Source organism: Elephas maximus, chromosome 18 (genome assembly GCF_024166365.1).
Source record: "Elephas maximus indicus isolate mEleMax1 chromosome 18, mEleMax1 primary haplotype, whole genome shotgun sequence".
Classification (NCBI taxonomy): domain Eukaryota; kingdom Metazoa; phylum Chordata; class Mammalia; order Proboscidea; family Elephantidae; genus Elephas; species Elephas maximus.
Genome location: NC_064836.1, coordinates 61,956,562 through 61,978,313, shown reverse-complemented (window position 1 = coordinate 61,978,313; position 21,752 = coordinate 61,956,562). Strand labels below are relative to the sequence as shown.

At 36.2% G+C, this 21,752-nt stretch overlaps 1 protein-coding gene across 4 annotated transcripts in view; it reads right to left on the bottom strand.

Moving 5' to 3' along the window:
• Positions 1-21,752, bottom strand: part of EPHA3 (EPH receptor A3) — a 401,922-nt gene that overhangs the window by 266,595 nt on the left and 113,575 nt on the right. For all 4 annotated transcript variants that reach the window (XM_049858480.1, XM_049858481.1, XM_049858483.1 and 1 more), the window contains one exon: positions 15,267-15,927. In XM_049858480.1, the coding sequence (XP_049714437.1) occupies positions 15,267-15,927 (661 nt within the window). The remainder of the gene's footprint in view (positions 1-15,266; positions 15,928-21,752) is intronic.

The following is a 21,752-nucleotide window of genomic DNA, read 5'->3' as shown; positions in this document are numbered from 1 at the left end:
TGTGACATGGAACAAATTACTAACTTCTATTAGTGTGGCCCTGGTAAGATGTGGCTAATAATATTTACATCATCAGGCCTTCCTTGGAGATTAAATGTTATAATTATATTAATCAATGAGTATACAATAGTAAATCAATAAATGGCAATTCAAATGTATTTATGACTTACATTTGAGATACGACATCCACAATTCAAGGTGGAATAGATTATTCTAATATAATCTTTAAAGCTGAAGAACAGACCACTTTTCTATGAAGGAAATACCAACGGAAAAAATAAAACGAGGTCAGTATTAAATACTGCATGTTGTAAGGGCGTATCCATTTGATGGGAGAAGACATAATTTTTTGCCCTTTCATCAAGACTGTACAGGAGTCCTAGTGTCCAAAAGTGAAAATAAGCTAATAGCTGAGGGAGCACAATCACTCCTGGAACGAAACCCAAAGGTAGCTGTCTGTGATGGATCTCAGAGAGAGGACACGGAGAAAAGTATTGAGTGACGTCCTGAAAAGTTTCCTCACAGTAAATGAGGCCCGGAGTTTTACCAGCTGTTTCTCACAATGCAGGCTGCTGAGCTTCGAGTAGCCTGTTTCCCAGGGGCCTGTACAATAGGGAGCAGCCCTGGTGGAGCAGTGCTTAAGAGCGCAGCTGCTAACCAAAATGTCGGCAGCTCGAATCCACCAGGCGCTTCTTGGAAACCCTATAGGGTAGTTCTGCTCTGCCCTATGGGGTCGCTATGAGTCGGAATTTTCTCAACGGCAATGGGAAAGGGAACAGGGCTTAAGCACAAAGGCTCCTCACTCAAGTCCCAGTTTCCCCGTTTACTACTTGTGACCTTGGATAACCGTCCAACGTGTCTTAAGACTCCAATTTCCTTTTATGTGAAATGGGGCCATGATACCACCTACCTCACTGGTCACTGTGAGGATTAAATGAAGTGCTTGGCTCGGTTACATGCTAGAGGGCAAAAATGGCGATTTTTTAAAGAAACAGCTCATATGGAGGTACTGCTCTAATTTCCAAAGAAGGAACAGTCCTGGAACTAGACCACAGGAACTTTTTAGACAAAGACTATGAATACAATATATCCTGTAGTATATCCACAACTACCTGCCATTTTTATGTTAGTATTACATTACGGGGGGGGAAAAAAAAAAAGGGAGTCAAAAGACAGATTTGATGTCATGCCAGCATTTCAGAGTATCCTAAAAGGGAACAAAAGTGCCTAACAGCTTTCTGAGCTTTTTGCATCAGGAAACGCCCTCAAATTCCAAATTCTTTCTCCTTGTTATCTCTTGTAACACTGTTCACATTCTCAGTTCTTGTACTGCTAAACTCTGGCCACTGCCTGTCACTTTCTATGTCCAGGTCTTTGTAACTAACGCTTTTTCACTGCTGTTACATATCCTCCTTCACGTGAATATTCCTGAAACCGTTATTCTTTTCTCTCAGATAAATAATCTTAGTTTTGTTTTTCTCTTTGTATAGGTGTCACTTTCCAGACTTCACATACCTTCAAAAGTTACATAATTTTCTCATTAAATCCCAGAAAGAATCTGTCTTGAGATACAATTACAAGATGTTTGAAACAGGTTCCAATTTAGACTCTGCTAAGGGTGATGAGGAGCCCTGGTGGTGCAGCAGTTAAGAGCTCGGCTGCTAACCAAAAGGTCAGCAGTTCAAATTCACCAGTCACTCCTCCTGAACCCTATGGAGCAGGACTGCGCTGTCCTATAGGGTCGCTATGAGTTGGAATTGACTCAGTGGCAACAGGTAAGAATGACGCAACAGGTTAATGAGCTTGGCTGCTAACCAAAAAGTTGAAGATTCGAGTCCACCCACAGGTGTCTTGGAAGAAAGGTCTGGTGATCTATTTCTGAAAAATCATCCATTGAAAACTCCACGGAGCACAGTTCTACTCTGACATCATAGGTCAGAATCGACCTGATGGCACCTGGTCATGTGTAATGTGACTTATAGCCTTGATTTTTATGTCTGTAAAATAAAAGAGTTAGTCTAAACCAGGGTTTCTCAACCTTGATACTGTTGGCATGCTTGGCCAGATAAGTCTTTGTTGTGGACGACTGTCCTATGCATTGTAGGATATTTGCAGCTGTGAGGGCCATAATGTCTTCAGATACTGCCGTATGTCACTTGGCGGGCAATTACGCCCCACGTAGCCTTTAAATTTCTATGGCTTAGTTACACTGGAAGAATGTGGTTCAACACTAGCATTTGAATTCTTGGTATTTCCACTGAAATCTAAGCTCCTTGAGGGCAGGGGCTTTTGTCTTGTTTTCTTTCACATTATGCCACATTACCGGTGAATAGAATTAGACCCTGGTAGTAGGTAGGTACTCATTAATTTAAATAAAAATAATAATTGAATATCTAACTGCAAAGGATTGAAGCCCCTCCATTGATCACATTTTAGCAACACGTTTGGATGAGTTTCTAGAAGTCTTTCATACTTAGCAACTTTTTTCCGTGAATATTATATGTATTCATATGGAAATTCCCACCAGAATCCAAGGTTCTTGAGAGCAGAAGCTCTATTCTACTTCACCCCAATTCAGCACATTAATCAGTTATGCATGCCATAAAAACTTAACACGTGTTGACTGATAAATTGAAATATTCCATTTTCAATGTAGCAGGATTCAGTAGACAGCAAATGGACCCAAAGCTCTGAAATATAGATTTGCATCCTTAATAACTACCAGAAGAGTAAAAATGTTCCTTTCCAAGCATTTCTAGACACAGATTTGTTTCGGAGTCTCACAACACTTTACATGTTTCTCAGGCATCAGCTCAAGGATGGTATTCTCTCACACCGTAGCCAATGCTTTCTCTTGCCTTGTTGACAGTGAATCTTCACGTCAAAAAGAAGCATCTGTTCTAAATTACAGCGTCTATGTTCAGCCTCCTGGGGTGCTGTAACTGACCACTAAAACAGTAGATCAGGGTTATTTTCCATTCAGGGTTTTTCAATATCAGAAGCCATTATTATTATTATTATTATTATTTTATAGTACCCAAAGTATGTAGCTGATCATATGAAGCTTATGTGCTTCATTTTCTAGAAGTCTCGCCCTTGGGGTGCTGGGTCTCCTGTCACAGAAGGTCTCTGTGATTAGCAGTGTACAGTGTGATTGTGTTTCCAAAGGACAATCAACAGCTACACATCTTAGAGGACTGCAGAAAAAGTGGTGGATATCAACAGGAATTTCTTTTTTACTATCATGGAATCTGTTCCCTAAAAGAGGAACCCATAAGTGATTATAGAGTTATCTGCCAACAGGATTTTTTTCTCTCTCTCTTTTTTTTTTTCTGCCCACATCCTGGAAGATGAGAAGCTGCAACAGTAGAGTGTACATGCAGACTTTCTAGTCATATGATTCTTTCCAAATGGCTCTTACTTTAAAAGCACTTTCATCAAATATTATCAAAACTTGTACTTCTCTCTACAATTGCTCTCTATTAAAGTTTAGTACCAGCTGCCAGAGCTGTAATGTAAACCCTTATTAGCTCTTGTAAGTTCTGCTCTGGGACTAATAAGGGATTGTCAAAACTCCAAACACAGACACAAGTGGGGGAAGAAATCACTGGAAAAAAGGTGGAAAATGTTCAATGAATCTGTACTGACAAGCCATCTTTGTGAAACTATTACCTAAACATTTTAGAGAATCTAAGTATTTTAAGAGGGAGAAAAATAAATGTAGCTTTCAGTTTATTTTGCATAGGATTCACTTCTCTCTACTTCAGGAGGGGGTGACTTTTAAAACAATGAAACAAATAAATTGGAAAATTAAGAAAATGTCAATAATTACTCTTCAGAATCTACACGCATTCTCTAAAAAGTTTATATTGCATTCTTCAAATTTTAAAATAGAGTAACTATGATAATATCTAGTAGCTAGAAACGAAAAGCATAGATTTGGAAAAATTGAAGATGAACGTTCTTTGCAAAAGTCATATATAAAAGCTTTTTTAAAAAAGTATACAGCAATATGGTATACAGTAAATCATAACCAAGAGAGGCTGTCTATATAAACCTCAAAGTAGTCTAACTTAAAAATTTTTTTTTTTTTTCAAGACTTCCTGCAGGGTCCAGCTAGGTTTGATAGTAAACTACCATGGCAGATCCGCAAGCTATATGACAAGGTGATACTCATTAAAATGCCCAAATAACTATAATCTTTTATGTATTCAAAATAGACAATATTCCAGCTCTTACAGGAAAAAGGACTTGAATACGGCTTTTCCTTGGAAAATTCTAATTTCTTTGCAGATGAGTTTACATGTAATAGACATTTAGCGAGTGGTCTGCAAAGCAATATTCTGATCTTTTTGGAAATGAAACTGAAAATGCAGTGATGAAAACGACCCCTTGCGAGTATAATCAGACCTACTTTCCTTTCTACAACTTAAATTTTTTTTTTCATGTCTTTGATACCCATAGTGAATACCTTCCTGGGAAGTGCAGTCCATATTTCACCACTGACTCTCAAACTACTCAATGAGCAAATTACTTTTGTTCCCCAAAGACTACGCATTTGGGATATTTGTTACCTAAATTGCTATTTGTGTTTTTGAAACACTGGATCAGATAAAGCCTCTGAAAGTTCAGAGATTAGCATGGTTAAAAAAAAAAAACCTTGATACCATAAAATCAAATACCCTACAGACACTTAATTAGGGATGATGGTGAACTAAATTAGCCTCTTTGGGAAATACTTTAATATTGACCAATAAGATGGTCTTACAGGTTATGATGAACAGAAGTAAAATTTAATGAGCAAACACCTCAGTGTTTTTCCCTCTTTGAACAACTGAACAACTGAGCCAAAGATTTATATAACTAAAGTTAACCCATATAAGGGAAAACAGTCCATATTTTACTAAAACATATTGTAACTCTCATTTAATTGTAATCCAGTGTAAGAACGTTACTAACATTTTTGGAACTGCCTACAATTTTTAAGGTCTTTTATGGTGGTTCATTGCTGATCACTTAATTTGTGCTTATTCTGAGGTATTTAAATGGTGAGAGATGAACACTTCCTACCCGCTAAATTTAACCACGGTCGTATCTCTCCTCAATATGTTTCCAATTAAATTGTCTCAGACTGCTCAAAATAATCTGATTTGTTCTATATACAGAACAAAGAATTCACATTTCTTCTAGCTGCTTAAACATGCAAATCGGTGGTAATAGTTAAACGCTGTTTATTTTCATATGGACTCGAAAACGAACTACAATACTTAGAGTCACATACCAAATACACTCCTTTACTTTTCCTCTGTTTCATATTTAAAAAGTTTTTTTTTTTTTTAATTTTAATTACTGTTTAGAGAGTACCCACCCACTGCCGTCCAGTCGATTCTGACTCATAGCGACCCTATGGGACAGAGTAGAACTGCCCCATAGTTTCCAAGGAGTGCCTGGCGGATTCGAACTACCGACCTTTTGGTTAGCAGCCGTAGCACTTAACCCCTACGCCACCAGGGTTTCCGTTTAGAGAGCGCACTGACGTAATTTGAAGATTTGCAATAACATCACACAAGCAATTCACATAAACACATTTGGCATTTACTTCATGCCATTTATACTGTTCTATGTTTTATCCGGAAACCCTGGTGGTGTAGTGGTTAAGTGCTACGGCTGCTAACCAAGAAGTTGGCAGTTGGAATCCGCCAGGCGCTCCTTGGAAACTCTATGGGGCAGTTCTACTCTGTCCTATGGGGTCGCTATGAGTCAGAAACGACTCAACGGCAGTGGGTTTGGCTTTTTTTGGTATGTTTTATCCACTGCCTTTTTTTTTCGTTTTAGGTGATTCTTAAGTGTGCATAATAAATATTTAAAATAAATCAAATAGTTACAATTAGAGTCAGATAAATGATTTGAAAAATAGATTGACTTGCTTGCCTTATTGTGTTGAGTCACATGATACCTGCCAGACAAGGGCATTATTTATTGTCAAATCCTCTCCAACTATCTAATCTAGTCTTTCACAGAATGAATGTCAGGACGTAACCACCGTGTGAGTAAAATCTAGGTTTAGCATTTTTGAAATGTAGCATTTGTATTTTATTTTGCTGTTGCCATTGTTTGTTTCCTGACCTATATTTTATTAAATCAAATAAATTAAAATATAAAAGCCTCTCTAAACATACTATATAAAAATGTCCTTCTATAATTTCAAGGATCCTTTTTAAAAATCAGTGAAAAAACACCACTCGTAGAAAGCATATGAGACAGAATCAAAGGCCAGACGGAAAAAATCAAGAGTGGCTGCTGTTTAGAAGAAGAAAAACCCAAACTAAAAGTAAAATAGTAGAATTATCACCCATAATTGAATAGAATTGAGGGTTAAGTGAACTAAAAATGAAGTCATCTCAGAAAATTAAAATCTTCTTTGGAAAAAGGTGAGCAACCAATGAATATAATACATTCATAAATCTATAAATTCATTAAAGACATTTCCTCCCCCTCAAGGTGTCCCTAAGATCTAAAGCCAAATAAGAGAGAGACTGCTGTATGGGTGAGTTTGTCATATATAAGTGTTTTCGCACAGATGAAACAAGAAAGTGGGCAAAGTAACACTATCCTATGATGTTGATGACTGACAATAATGATGACTTTCAAACAACTTTCCTCCAGTGCTAAATACTATGCAATGGTCTAAGCAATACATCCTTTGGCAGTTCTCAAGGGTAGATACTGCTACCTCCATATTGTGGATGAGGAATCCGAGGTTTAAACGGTTCAGTCACACAGCTAATAAGCCATATTCCTGGGACTACTAAATCCAAGTGCTCAAACATTGTCAGAGAAAAGAGCCTTTTGCTAAATAGAACAATTAAATGCCAACTCTAAATTAAAGACAAAGGAAAGTTTTCAATATGTTTATTAACTTTTTTAAGTTTGTGAGAAAAGATAGAACCTTGTATAAATCAAAGTTTTTATAGCTATTATAAAGTCGTCATAAAGTATTTGTTTAGCTTGTTATTTGCAAGTTACTTACATTTTTATTATCGGGGCGTATCTTTTATTAAAATAAATTAATTGCTTTGGAAATTCATGAGTGTCCAACCGCTAAACGAAAAGTAGGAATGGAAAGCTGTCTCTTTAAACTCAGGAAAAACAAATGAATTTTTCATAATTCCACGTAAGAAATCTGATAAGGTCAGTGCAGTCTTTATGAATGAATCCATGCATGAAGCCCTAGGTGTATCAATTTAAGGGACATAAATACCACACTTGTTTCAGCATCTTCAAGAATCAAACCAAAAAAAAAAAGAACCAAACCTGTTGCTGTCAAGCTGATTCTGACTCATAGCGACCCTGTAGGGCGGAGTAGAACTGCTTCACAGGGTTTCCAAGGAGCGGCTGGTGAACAGCTGACTTTTTGGTTAGCAGCTGAGCTCTTTACCCACTGTGCCACCAGGGCTCCTCTTCAAGAATAGATCTTTGTTTTATTATAGATATGTATCTAGTGACAATGGATGTTCGCATAGCATATAATATTCAGTATAAATTCATAAAAGAGAAAAAAGTATTAATTTTTTTTTTAACATAGATAGCACAATAGATAAAGTATTACCATTTCTTTTCGTTTACCATTTCTATGCATGACCATAATGGTAGGTAAGATGAATCTTGCCTTAACTTGCTGCAACTGTAGGTGATCTAATAGTCAAATGGGCTCATTTCAAAGTGGATAAATTGAACTTCCTTATGAGCAAGGACACCCATGAGTCTCCGGGAGGCACTTGGATGGTGCAAACAGTTGAGCCCTCGACTACTAGCTGCAAGGCTGACAGTTCAAATCCAAGCCAGAGGCACCTCAGAGGACAGGCCTGATGATGTGCTTCTGAAAGGTCAGACTTGAAAAAAATAAGAAGCAGTTCTACTCTGCACACATGGGACCTCCATGAGTCATAATCAACTTGAAGGCAACTAACGACAACAATGAGTGAGGCATTCTGAAAAGTGTAATGGAATTCAAAGATAAAGTATGTTCTTTCTAGTAATTACATTCTAAGAATGCATAGTTAGCAGGGAAATCTCCCTGTAATTATCCATTCAGTAAGGATCTACTGAGGACTTACACAACTAGACTCTGCTGGGTTCTAGGCAAGATATACCTTAAAAAAAAAAAAAAAAAGACAAAATGTAGTCTCACCCCCCAAGTAGCTTCCAGTCTGAAAATAACTAGAAAGAAATACTTCTGAATTCCTTAATACATATGAACATCGCAGTTCTGGAAGGTGTTTTGTGACTATGCACATCGAATCAGGTAGGTGCTAAGAATGTTCTACTGAGCATTTTTTCCAGCTCAGAGTAAGCAGAATCTTTAAATCATCCTGTTATTGTAACCTTGACAGCTTACTTAAAGAGTGTCTGAAATGACAGAGAAATGAATGGAGAAGTGTTAGAGTCATATGTCATAAGTGAACCAAACTTTTGAACAGTCATCAAAAGCCTAGATGGCCATCCTATATCTCATCAAACACACTTTTCTCTTAAACTGCTAATGTAAAATAAAAGGAATAAAGTCAGCATTCCACGTTGAACGTGCAGCGATAAAGCACAGGCCAACAGATTCTTCAGTGACATTAATAAGGTATTTGGTACACTAAGTCTAAACAAAGTTTCTGTCGGCAGGAATATTTATAGTAACCTCCTGGTATCTGCCTCAAATGAAATTAATTGGCTATACAAAAAGCCATTAACATTCTCATTTCTTCTCTTCAAACGAAGCTGAAGCAGATAAAATAATTCATTACCCAGGATTTAAAAAAAAAAAAAAGGATCACAAAATTCCCTTGGTATTGATGCAAATTTTCACAACTGCCAACCTTGAAAACATTCAGTGAAGAGTTATGCTGGAAAGTAAGAACTACTAACGATGTCCCAAGTTAAAGAAATCATGTGAAGTCTTGATTGTCAATGATTGAAAGAAAATAGCAGATGATTTAGTTTTCATAAATTACTTTATAATTATAATTTTTCAAGAGTCAGAATCAGCTTGTTGGCAACAACAACCACCTTTTTAAAAAGAGGATTACTGACATCTTGTAAAAACAAGTTTGCCCAGATGCCAGGAAGTTGCCCCAAAAATAAGCTTTAAGCCACATAACTGGTACATAAAAAGAGATACACACACTTTTTCTCCTCTTTAGTTAACTATGAAAGATAACTTATTTAAATAAAAGCCATATTTTCAAAAGATTAGTAGAGAAACTTCTAGTAAACGAATTCTGATGCATGATTTCCTACTTTCTTTACTAATCCCTGGTGGCACAGCGGTAAAAGCAATGGACTGCTAACTTAAAGGTCAGTAGTTCGAATCCACCAGCTGCTCTGCAGGAGAATGATGTGGCAATCTGCTTCCTTAAAGATTTACAGCTTTGGAAACCCTATGAGGTAGTTCTACTCTGTCCTATCAGGTCACTATGAGTCAAAATAGACTCCACAGAAGTGGGTTTGATTTGGGTTTTACTAATCCTTTAATTTTACTTGGATCCACAATCAACACCCATGGAAGCAGCAGTCAAGAAGTCAAAAGACACATTGCATTAGGCAAATCTGCTGCAAAAGGCCTTTTTCAAGTGTTAAAAAATCAAAGATGTTACCTTGAGGACTAAGGTGCCCCAGACCAAGCCATGCTGTTTTCAATCACTTCATATGCATGCAAAAGCTGGAGGATGAATAAGGAATACCAAAGAAGAATTGACACCTTTGAACTATGGTGTTGGCGAAGAATATTGAATATACCACGGATTGCCAAAAGAATGAACAAATCTGTCTCAGAAGAAGTAAAACCAGAATGCTCCTGAGAAGCAAGGATGGCAAGACTACGCCTCATACACTTTGGACACGTTATCAGGAGGGATCAGTCCCTGGAGAAAAGCATCATGCTTGGTAGAGGGTCAGCGAAGAAAAGGAAGACCCTCAGTAAGATGGACCAACACAATGGTTGCAACAATGAGCTCAAGCATAGCAACAATTTTGAGGATGGCACAGGACCTGGCAGTGTCTTGCTCTGTTGTACATGGGGTTGCTAGGAGTTGGAACTGACTCAATGGTGCCTAACAACAACAATCCTGAAACTACCCCCAGTCAGTTGATTTTTTTGTAGTTATCTTTTATGTGCATTTCAATTTTCACACATTTATTGTTATATGTACTCAATACTGCCCTAGAGCTGGCTTTAGCTGGCTTTTTCTGTGTTTCGAGTTTGCATGGCATGCTAATTTCTGAATGGAGTTCTATTTAATAAATCAGTTGAGTCAGTGTTCCTTCAAAGGCAGAGATCAAAATATTTTAATACCCCTCACGTTTATGAATTAAGAGCCAAACTGATTTAGTAGTGATAATGTTCATCTTTCTCTTTATGTGCATTTGGCACACATTAGGAGCTCAAAAAATGCTGACTCATTGAATGGTCAAAGAACACTTCCCATTACTTTAACTCATTTCAGGAAAAGTAGAGTGTTGTGAGAGTATGCATTATACATACTTATGAGAACTATATCTAGTTAGAATTCTGGTCCTTGTAAAAAGATAATTTTGATTTTATTTATAGTTCTGAAATTGACCAATGTGATTTTTTTTAATCAAAAGATTTTATCCGTATGATTTTTCCTATCAAATGATGATTACCACATTTTTATCACTTAGTTCACTGTAATTTAACTGTATCAATATTCTCCCTAAAACCAAAATCTCGTCGCCCTTCAGTCGATTCTGACTCACAGAGTAGAACTGCCCTGTAGGGTTTCCAAGGTGCAGCTGATGGATTTGAACTGATGATCTTTTGGTTAGCAGCTATAGCTCTTAACCACTGTGCCACGAGGGCTCCAATGTTCTCGCTTGAGTGGAATAAATAATTTAAAATACTTCATTACTAAAGTAAGAAAAATGACCTAATTAAAAAATTTAGAAACTATATAAGGCTCCATTGTGTCAGGGACTCAGAGGACAGCACTCTAATGGAACTCCAACACATTCTGAGATGTTGACATAATTTAATAAACAAATTATAAAGGTTGACTCTGGAATGTGTAAACTGTGTAAGGTAATTTGCCCTTTTTTCCTACCCCCCAAAATTTCTAAGCACAATAGTGAAAGAGTCCTTAAACTCTTAGTGCCAAGCCTTCCCTTTATTAATTAACAATTCTCATTATTAAACTAATCTCTCTCCTAAACTGCCAAAGCACAGTAATAGCAGATTTAGGAGTCTGTCTTACATTGAAAGAATTCATTTATGTATCTGTTTCCTACACTAGGTTGTGAGCTCCTAGAAGGTAGATACAATGACATATTCATCTATATTTCCCCTATACCTAGCACATTACTTACTTTGTACTAATAGACAGTCAGAAATAGGTATTGAATTAAATTTGGTAGACTATTTACATATCTGCGATGCTTGGCAATCCACATATCCAAATTTTATTTGATGTCACTTGGCCTAACCTTGGAAACCCTGGTGGCGTAATGGTTAAGAGGTATGGCTGCTAACTAAAAGGTCCGCCGTTCGAATACACCAGAAACTCTTGGAAACTCTATGGGGCAGCTCTACTCTGTCTTATAGGGTTGCTATGAGGCAATCAACTTGACCACAACGGGTTTGGTTTGGTTTGGACTAACCTTAGCCTTCCCCAAGTAACACGATACTCTACTTGTTAACTCTTTAAAAATATAGAAACAGAAAGGTATGGGGAATTAATTGACACAGATATGCCTTATATTAATAGATTCTTAGTTACTTTGGGCCTACTGTCTGAGGCCCTACTCATCTTTCAAAAGACAGTACTTTAACTTCAGTAGACTTTATGTCTTTGAAGGACTTCCTTGTATCTCTTACCATTAAACTAAACCATAGGGAAGTCGTGTTGGTCGAGATTAATACTGCAGCCCTTGCAATCAAATGGCCTGATTTTAGATCTCAGTTCTAACACTTATTCTTTGATGGACCTTAGGCAAGATACTCAGCCACTCAAAGCTTTAGTTTTCTCATTCATCTAATGAGGATAATAATACTATATACGTGAAAGGTTATTTTGAGAAATAAATGAAGCAATCCATGGGGATTACTTGGCAAATCAGTAGTGTCGGATATACTAAGTACCTAACGAATGCTAAAAAAAAAAAAAAGTTTAAAACCTCATTACAGTGCTTAGAATGAAGTAGGCACTCATTAAATATCTGTTAAAGTAAGGTGCATGATTCTTGTTTTCCTCCGTATTAGACAACAGAGAGACCGTGGTCACTGACTACTGTGTCATAAAATTATCCTGAGGCTTTTAAAATCTGGGAGAACTGGAACCCCAACTAGAAAGTAGTAAAGGCATTGTTCCATCCTTTTTGAAAAGAGAAACTCACTGCTTTCCTAAAAAACAAACTATTATGAAACACATAAAATTTGTTGACTTATCTCCTCTGAATCTTTTTCTAAGCGTTACCATTCCTCTGTGGTCCTGAATTGAAGTTCTGCCTCTAAAAGGTGATTTGTCAAAGAGTCACGGCAAGATTTTATGACAAGTCTACAGGTTTATTAAAAACAAGCAAAAATAGAAATCAAAACAATAGCAACAACAACAAACACCACCACCATCGACAACAAGAGCAAAATCACAAGCCTCAAACCTTGCTGGCCTACACTAGTATAAATACCAGGCTGTAGGGCTGGTTAAGTATTGAATTGATCTATTAGATTGTCACAAACTGAAACATTAAAGTAAATATTTGTTAAAATAAAATTGGTTTAGACTTGAGAGATACCACATGTAAATCAGGACAAAGTAAAATACCTTGACACTTTGTACACTAACCTGAATACACAAAGTTTTCCTGATGAGGGAAACAGAGGGAGTGAGAACTTAGCCCACACCACCAGTGAATGTCAAGATATGATCATAAAAACACGCTCTTCCTTTAAATTACAAAGCTAAAGAAATCTGTCCACCATTTTTCTTCCAAATGTGCCATTTTATGTGCTACCTTTGATTCTCCTATAATTATTTATGCTAATTAATTTGTGAGGCCTTTTTCTGAGAACAACTTTCTGTTGCTCTATATGTGGAAACTCTATATGTGTCTCTTATATTGAAACCAGTATTTTCAATAGCTGAGGAGAAATTTCCATGATAACATAATGTTACTGTATCACCGAGATGCTGTTGGCCTTCCTCAATACGACCAACTACAAGAATCAGGGATGTAAAACTTTGACACAAATGTTATCTCTAGGAGTAATCTTGATAGGGAATAGCATTGAATAGTGTATTGTTACTTTAGAGAAATGGTTTAATAAATTACAATTAGGTAAAAGAAAGCAGCAACTGTGAATTCATATGTGAAGCTTTCTGATATAACAATGTAATTTCTGATAATTCCAGTAACATTTGTTCTCAAGACAGTATGTAATCTAATAATTTGTTTTATTTATTTCTATTAACAATTTTATGTAGTTCTATTTACCTCACTGCTACTTATTTTTTCCTATTTCTTATGACCTTAAAAAAAAAAAAATTTTTATGACCTTAGTGAGGAATAAAGAATTATATAAAAATCATTTGAGATCCAAACACATTATGATCCGTTTTCTTGTGCCATAGACTATTTCATAAGTGATAAACGCATTGTCGTCGAGTCAATTCTAACTCATAGCAACCCTACAGGACAGAGTAGAACTGCCCCATAGAGTTTCCAAGGAGCACCTGGTAGATTCGAACTACCAACCTTCTGGTTAGCAGCCAATCTCTTAACCACTGCACCACCAGGCCATAATTCTGCATAAATTGATACACATTATTGACATGGAGATACATCTATTCCTCTCCTAGTGAGGGGTATCAGGGATGAGTTCAGCAGGAATCATATTAGAGTGAAAGAATAATTTTTTAATCCCTCTTGAGTTAGGTCTTCATTATTTCATTTAAAGTAAATCCTACAAATACTAAGTATCGTGATAAAATATTATAGTGATGAATACAATTCAAAATGGAATACCATGGTTGACTACTTTTTCTCTCCACATAAGCAAGTAGTAGCTTACGTTGTTTCAGTTTTTGAACTCTCGAAGCTATTCTTAGTAACAGTATTCTGTATACTATTTGTTAACTCTCTGTGCATTCTGTTATCACTTTAAAAAATCTACAAACTATGCCTATAGTAAAAAAGCAAAATGTTATCTTTTGTTCAGATTATTAGAAAGGACAATTTATATATAAAGTGTAGTCATTTCTTCCACATAGACTTGAAAATACTGAATGGCCATGAGGAAAACAGCAAAATCCATTCCCTTGACAGCGTATGACAAAAAATAAAGGCACCACAACAAACCATGTATTGAAGTCCTCCTGTGCATTTACACATGAGTTCAGCAGGGATCATATTAGAGCAAATGAACAGTTAATTTACACATTCAAAATTTAATAATTTCAGTGTGTTCTTAAGCACAAATCTTTGCCTAATGCTAAATACCAAATGTTTGCGTTAAGTGGGAGTTTTCATCTGATATATCATAAATTTATACGAAACATGATTTTTTAATACATTTTATTCCAATTGAAGAGAGGTTTTTAATAAAAATCAACTTGATTATATAGATCAGATTCTCTGATGCTCTATTAAGAATCAAATATGCGCTTAAACCAAAGTATTATACGGACAAAATACTCCTCTATATATCAAAAGCTGAATCACCAGTCCAGATATTGAAATAAGCTACTCTTTATTAAAGACTAATGCTTTGTACCTAAACACTCACACATGAGCAACTGTCACTGAGGAAAATGCCGTATTTTATATCAGTGAAGTAAACAAAGCCATGACACAGATTAACACACACACATGTAGTCACCACAGTACCTAATTTTGTTAGAATTAGATTATCTGAGGGCTAACAATGCTTTTATCCTCTAAGTAAAAGGCACAGAAATTCTTTTTCCTCAGTTGGTCTAGAGTTAGACCCCTAGAGACAATAACTATCAAGAAAACATTAAAAACACTATATACAACACTTCGACTGGGGTGTAAAGCAGCAACTCATAATCAAACACATTAATATCTCTACAATAAATCAAAAATCAACATGTCAGCCAGGATAAACTTCGTCTGCGAACAGACTCATGAGTTTGAGGCACGTTTTGCTGCAAGTGAAACTAGGCTCATTTCTTCTAATCACTCTATGATAAAGTCACAGGTCAGTAGCAATAGCACTCTAAGGACATAGAGAAGACTCTTACCTTGGCACATAAAACCTCTTTCTTCGTAGCCGGCATTGCATGAGCATTTGCCAATGGGTACAAGCCATTCCCCTTCTGTACTGCAGTACATCCTTGGAGGATCTTCCTCCTTAGAATTGTTAACACAAGAGCCTCTAACTTCCACCAGGGACTGTGAGTCCATAGGTACTGTGTCTGGAAACATAGCCAGATTCTTCACTGTAAAAGGGCACTTTTTGAAGTACACTCTCACAGACACCAAGGCAACACAAGCACCAACGTCTTGAAAGGCCAGATAAAATCCCTTTTTGTTGACAGGACCTACTTCTCTAACCTCGGTGTTGAGTTTAAGAATGCGGTCCCCAAGATCCATTTGAGTGAAACTTTCATCAGCTGCAATGGTGTCAATCTTTGTAAACTGATGCTCTCGAAATTTGACCCCATGGTCATCATCAGACTCCATGTAGTATAGGTTAAAAGTCTCCTTGCAAGTTCCCAGGACCAATGGAATGCTATTGCAGTCCCTTAGAGTGAACTTGAGCTCCACGTAGATCTTCTGAGCTGAGTTTCTGGGGACCCAGTTGGTCCTTAGCCAATTATTTTGACTATGATCCATGACATTGCACACCTGGTAAGTCCGGATGGGTGTGTAATGCTCATCAACACCACTGATCTCTTCCCACTGAAGAATCAAAGGAAAAAGAAGAGAGGCAGAATCAATGAGTTAATCACAATAAATACAAGATGAGAATGTACAAGGCATCACAGAAATTATAAAACAATAGACCAAATAAGCAGAAACTTCAGTGTTAGTTATCCAAAATGATGTGGAGTAAGTCCATATCATTCTTTTCATAGTTTTTTATAACTTATTTGCAAGATTTTCCGTGTTCAGTGACACAAAGCAATCTATACTTTTGATGAACATATTTGAATTGCATTATACTTTGTATGTTCAGAGAAAAATGGCTTAACGATTGAGCAATTCCAGGATTCAAACCTCAAATCAGTCCTCTCCAATGACACTATGAAATAGTTTTGTTTGTTTCTTTTGGATTGTTTTTTGTTTTGTTTTGGTTTGTTTCCTTATTTTAAAAGTGAATGAAAAACTGCCACTACCTAAAATTCACCTTTAGTATCTTTTCCCAACTTGGGTCAGGTTTTGGTAAAATCTGGCATATGGCAAAACAATTTGAATCTAAGTGATCTCACAACCATTATAGTTACACATGATATTTTTTTAACATAATATACTTAGCCATTTCAATGACTACATATTGGGGAATATACCATGGACTGCCAGAAGAATGAACAAATCTGTTTTGGAAGAAGTACAGCCAGAATGCTCCTTGTAAGCAGGAATGGCAAGACTTTGTTTCACATAATTTAGACATGTATTCGGTAGAGACCAGTCCCTGGAGAAGGACATCGTGCTTGGTAAAGTAGAGGGTCAGCAAAAAAGAGGAAGACCCTCAACAAGATGGATCGACACAGTAGCTGCAAAAAGGGGCACAAGCACAACAACAATTGCGAGGATGGTGCAAGACTGGGCAGTGTTTCGTTCTGTTGTATACAGGGTCGCTATGAGTCGGAACAAACTGGAGGGTGCTTAACAACATGAAAAATATTGAAGTACAAATTTAAAAACACCTCTTCCCCCCGCAAAAAAAATATAAACCTAAGAGTTATGTATGAAAAACAGAAGCCCTAACGTAGTGAACTGCCTAATTTGCAGCATCTCTTACCCATGTTGGACTTTTACATGAGCAAGAAATCAATTGCTGCTATTTTGTTTTTTGGTTTTGGTTTTGTTTTCTTATAGCAAGTTATCCTAATATAGGTTTCCTCACTGTAAAACCACAAAAAAAATAAATAAATTCTTAAGACTTTTAGAACAGTGAAGCACTGCTCTTTTTGTTCCTTAGAGCAGATTTCAATAAACTTTAAACAGAAGCCCTGGTGGTCCGGTGGTTAGGTGTTTGGTTGCTAACCAAAGAGGTCAGCAGTTCAAATCCACCAGGCTCTCCTTGGAAACCATATGGGGCAGTTCTACTCTGTCCTATAGGGTTACTGTGAATCAAAATTGACTCCGCAGCAATGGGTTTTTGGGGGGGATAAACTGAGTTAGGATCAGATTGTTCATGTTGCTTTGGATCCTACTATCATACCAGCTGTTCTGACTGTTGTCCCTGTGTGTGCAGGTTCTTTTTACCATGCCCTATTTTGCTGACTGCTGCCAGGTAAATGCATTTTTTGCCATGACTTTCTTGAATGCAAAGTTGTCTGCTATCTCTGGCTCCCCAGGACCCATGCAATCATTTTCAAACTCTTTAGTTCGTCATTCATGTTTCTCCAAAAACTGGGCCCAACCTACATTTTCTTTTTTTAAGTCTGACATCAAGATGAGTGAATTATATGCCTCACTCCTACACATACTACGTTCTTATTAAGGTGAATTCTTTATTGTTTTCAAAAGACGTGTTGAATTCATCGGCCTTTACTCCCTTGAATAGGGTATAACCGCATCTGGACTGTGCTTTTTTCTCCCCAATACCTTCCATAACCCTACCATTCATAAGAAGCTTTTTGCTTTATATATACCTTTATGAATGCCCTATCCATTTGTAAATTTTTTTCATGGTACATGCTAAGTTTAATTTAGAATTTTTTAGTTTTGTTTCATATGTATTTGCTAAATTTTATACCCTTCATAAAACCGAAAAAAAAAAAAAAAAACTGTTTGTTGGAGTCAATTCCGACTCATAGCAACACTATAGGACAGAGCAGAACTGCCCCAGAGGGTTTCCAAGGAGCGGCTGGGTTCCAACTGCTGACCTTCTGGTTACTAGCCGAGCTCTTAACCACTGTACCACCAGGGCTTCATACCTCTAATATCTCCCATAATTTGCAGCATAAAACTTTGTTTTAAAGGTATACATTAAAATTATTTTTTCCCATATTATAGGGAGGAATCATTCATAGGAGTCAAAAGTTTTTTTAAAAAAGTTTTTATTAGAGAATGTATTTTCATTCTGTGAATAAAAATATAAAATACTTGTAAAATTTACAAGAAATGTGTTCCTAAATATTTCTCCATTAAAGGAGTTAATTATTTACACCAGGAACTGTAGATTTTCAGCACTTTTTTTTTCAGCTAAATCAACAGTATTAATACGTGTCAATATATTTTTTATTTTTATATATGAAAGACACAGACGAATTGTAATTTATAACATCTAAAAAAATTTTTTTTTTTTTAATCACAAAGTGAGGTAAAATGTTAATTTATTACATTGAGGGTAACCACAGGCAAGGAAACATGACATTTACTTGGCCTTTAAGCCTCATTAGAGACAAATAAATTATTTACATTAGAGTCTTTGAATTATCAAAAACAATCTGTGGACTCCAGCCAGTCTGAGAAACACGGTTTAAAATTTTACTTCAAAATTTCTCTAGCTCTTCTACATACCAAAAGAACGAAACAACAACAAAACAAGCAAAAAGTACTATCTTGGTTATTCAACAATTTTGGTCAGTCAGAATCCAGAATATAAAATTGGTACTCATTTTCTCGAGGCAGAATTGGCTTGACCTCATTGTCACACTCAATATCCAAAAAGGGAACACATTGTGACTCTTTTAGAAAACCCTAGAGCTAATATGCAAGATATGTTTCTATCTTAATATAAAGTGATGACATTCCCTTGTAACTTTTAATAATCACCAGTATACCATTTTCAAACATCTACTCTATACACACAGTATACAGAGAGCTTCCAAGAAGGAACATCTAGGTGAGACTGTTAGTTCTGTGAATTTTAATGAAGGTGCCTATAATACTTAAGTTGCATTCAAAACAAAATTTGTGAATTAGTTTAATATCAGAAATTTTTAAAAAGAATAAACAAGTTTGGAGTACCAAAAACCTCTAGTGCTAAAATCAGTATTTTGTTGAAATCTTACCTATTATCATCACGCTGATGCTACAATCGCATTGTAAACACAAAGCTAGCAAAAATTCCAGAGCAAATGATTTTTTGTATACTTTTTTATAGAAAGTTAGATCATAACATGCTACTAAAGGATAAACTGACTTTACATTTTTAAGTCAAGATTTCCTCATTAGAATAGACATAATTTTGTATTTGACTGATTAATTTTCTGCAGATGTCTCTTGCTGTGACCAGAACTTTACAAGACATCATATAAGACACACGAAGTAGAGATTTCATAATTTGAAGTGAAATATGATTTTAATTATGGAGATCTCACTGTAGTTTCACATTTTTCCTCTCAATGCTAATTTGGCAAGCTATCGCAAGTCCTCGAATGCAGAAGTATAAATTGCAGGGAGATAATGCAAACAGCACCAGCATGGTCCGCACATAAAAGGTTGCAGAGAGCAATTACCACTTCATTAATTTGTAATGAAGACCAAATTGCCTCTAAGTGATGGTGGATTACCATCTCAGACCACTTGCAAAAACAGCAAGTCTCTAACTCTAGCATTTGTTGAGGACTAAAGACAGTAGAATTAAAATCCCTAGACGATCTTTTTTCAGTAAAAGCAGCAACAACAAAAATCATCGAAGCTGCGGTTGCATTGCTTGTATTTTATCAGTTTAAAGAGTGCCCAAGTTTATCCTATTCCTACTCCAAGAACTAATGTATGATGCTCATAAGTTATTAAAAATACATATTTCCATGGTAATAATCCAAAGACTAATTTGAAAAAAGAAAATGAGGGTATGTAGAATTGGTGACATATAGAATTGGGTGGTACAAGTCATATTTCTCTTCATTACCTTAATCCTTAAACCAATCTTTGCAAGGAATGCCCAACAGTAATATTATCTTCAGCAAAAAGGGTGAACAGATACATGAAGCTCAAACTACTTCCTAAAGCTCAAATTCTTCAAAATCAACAATTCTGGTCTTTAGGCTGGCTTCCAGGTTCCCACTCCAAGCTTCTTCTTATTAGAACACTGAGACTCAGAGCTGAGTGCCTTGGTTCCCCCCCGCCGCCCCCTACCCCAGGATTATTGCAACTATAAAAAAATACTTTTCTAGCCTTTATCTTCCTAGAGAGGTCATTTTAAATCTATCCCCAGTTGCCTAATCACAGTAAAACTGCCCTTCATCCAAGGAAATGTAGGATACTAAGGAGACTCTTAATTTATATTTTCTAGATAGCGTTTTTTTTTTTTTAGATAGCGTACTTTCTTGTCATCGAGTCAACAAGAAAAAAAATATATATATATATTTTAAATAATTAATCAACATTTCACCTAATAACTACCGTTCTGATAAAGCCCAATTAGAATAATTAAGGATTTATACTCTTGTTGATATTAATTGTTCTCTGGGATAACATTTTCAGCCAGTTGCCAACAGGGAGTAAGGGTTAAAAATTATTTAAATTTTCTCTAAGAAGGGAAAGACTGCAATACATTTAATGCATAGGCTAACACAATTTGGGAAATATTAAGCACGTAGGAAAAATTTTTTTTAGGAAAAATAAATTCATGGTTTTTTTTTTTTTTTTACCTTAAAAGACTCCACACTAGTTCCTTAGAAATTTGGAAATTATAATATAAAGAATGACATTACCAATGTTCTTACTTTCCAACATTTTCTTTGTATTTCAATGGTTAATAAGAAACACATAGCTCTGCACGCTATAAAAACCTAGTGACAATCAATCTTGCACTCAGTCATTGTAAGCGACATTGTCTCATTATTCTTTTCAACACCCATATTTCTTACTCCCATATTTCTCCCCCTTACACACCCATAACTATTTCAAAATTCAGTGTTCAAACTAGAAACATTTGAGCATCAATTATGCACCAACATTTTAACTGTGGAGATTCATGACCTCTTACAGTAAGGATGTTGTGGTAAATGTTGAGCACAGATATAGCTACAAAAAAAAAAAAATACCGCATTTCCATTTACTCATAAATACTTTTTTTTAGCCTATTCTGGTCTCAAAAGCAGATGTAGATGTAGATGTGGATACGGATATGGATACAGATATAGCTATAGATGGATCCTGGCTGAAAGCAGAGAATTCCAGAAAGATGTTTACCTCTGTTTTATTGACTATGCAACGGTATTTGTGTGGATCATAACACATTATGGATAACACTGGGAAGAATGGGAATTCCAGAACACTTAACTGTACTCATGAGGAACGTGTACATAGACCAAGAGGCAGCTGTTCAAATAAACAAAACAAGGGGATACTTCATGGTTTAAAGTCAGGAAAAGAGTGCATCGGGGTTGTATCCTTTGACCATAGGTATTCAATACGTATGCTGAGCAAATAATCCCAAAAGCTGGAGTATATGAAGACGAATGGGAAATCAGGATTGGAGAAAAACTCATTAACAACCTGCTATATGCAGATGACACAACCCTGCTTGCTGAAAGTGAAGAGGACTTGAAGCACTTACTGATGAAGATCAAAGAACACAGCCTTCAGTATGTATTACACTTCAA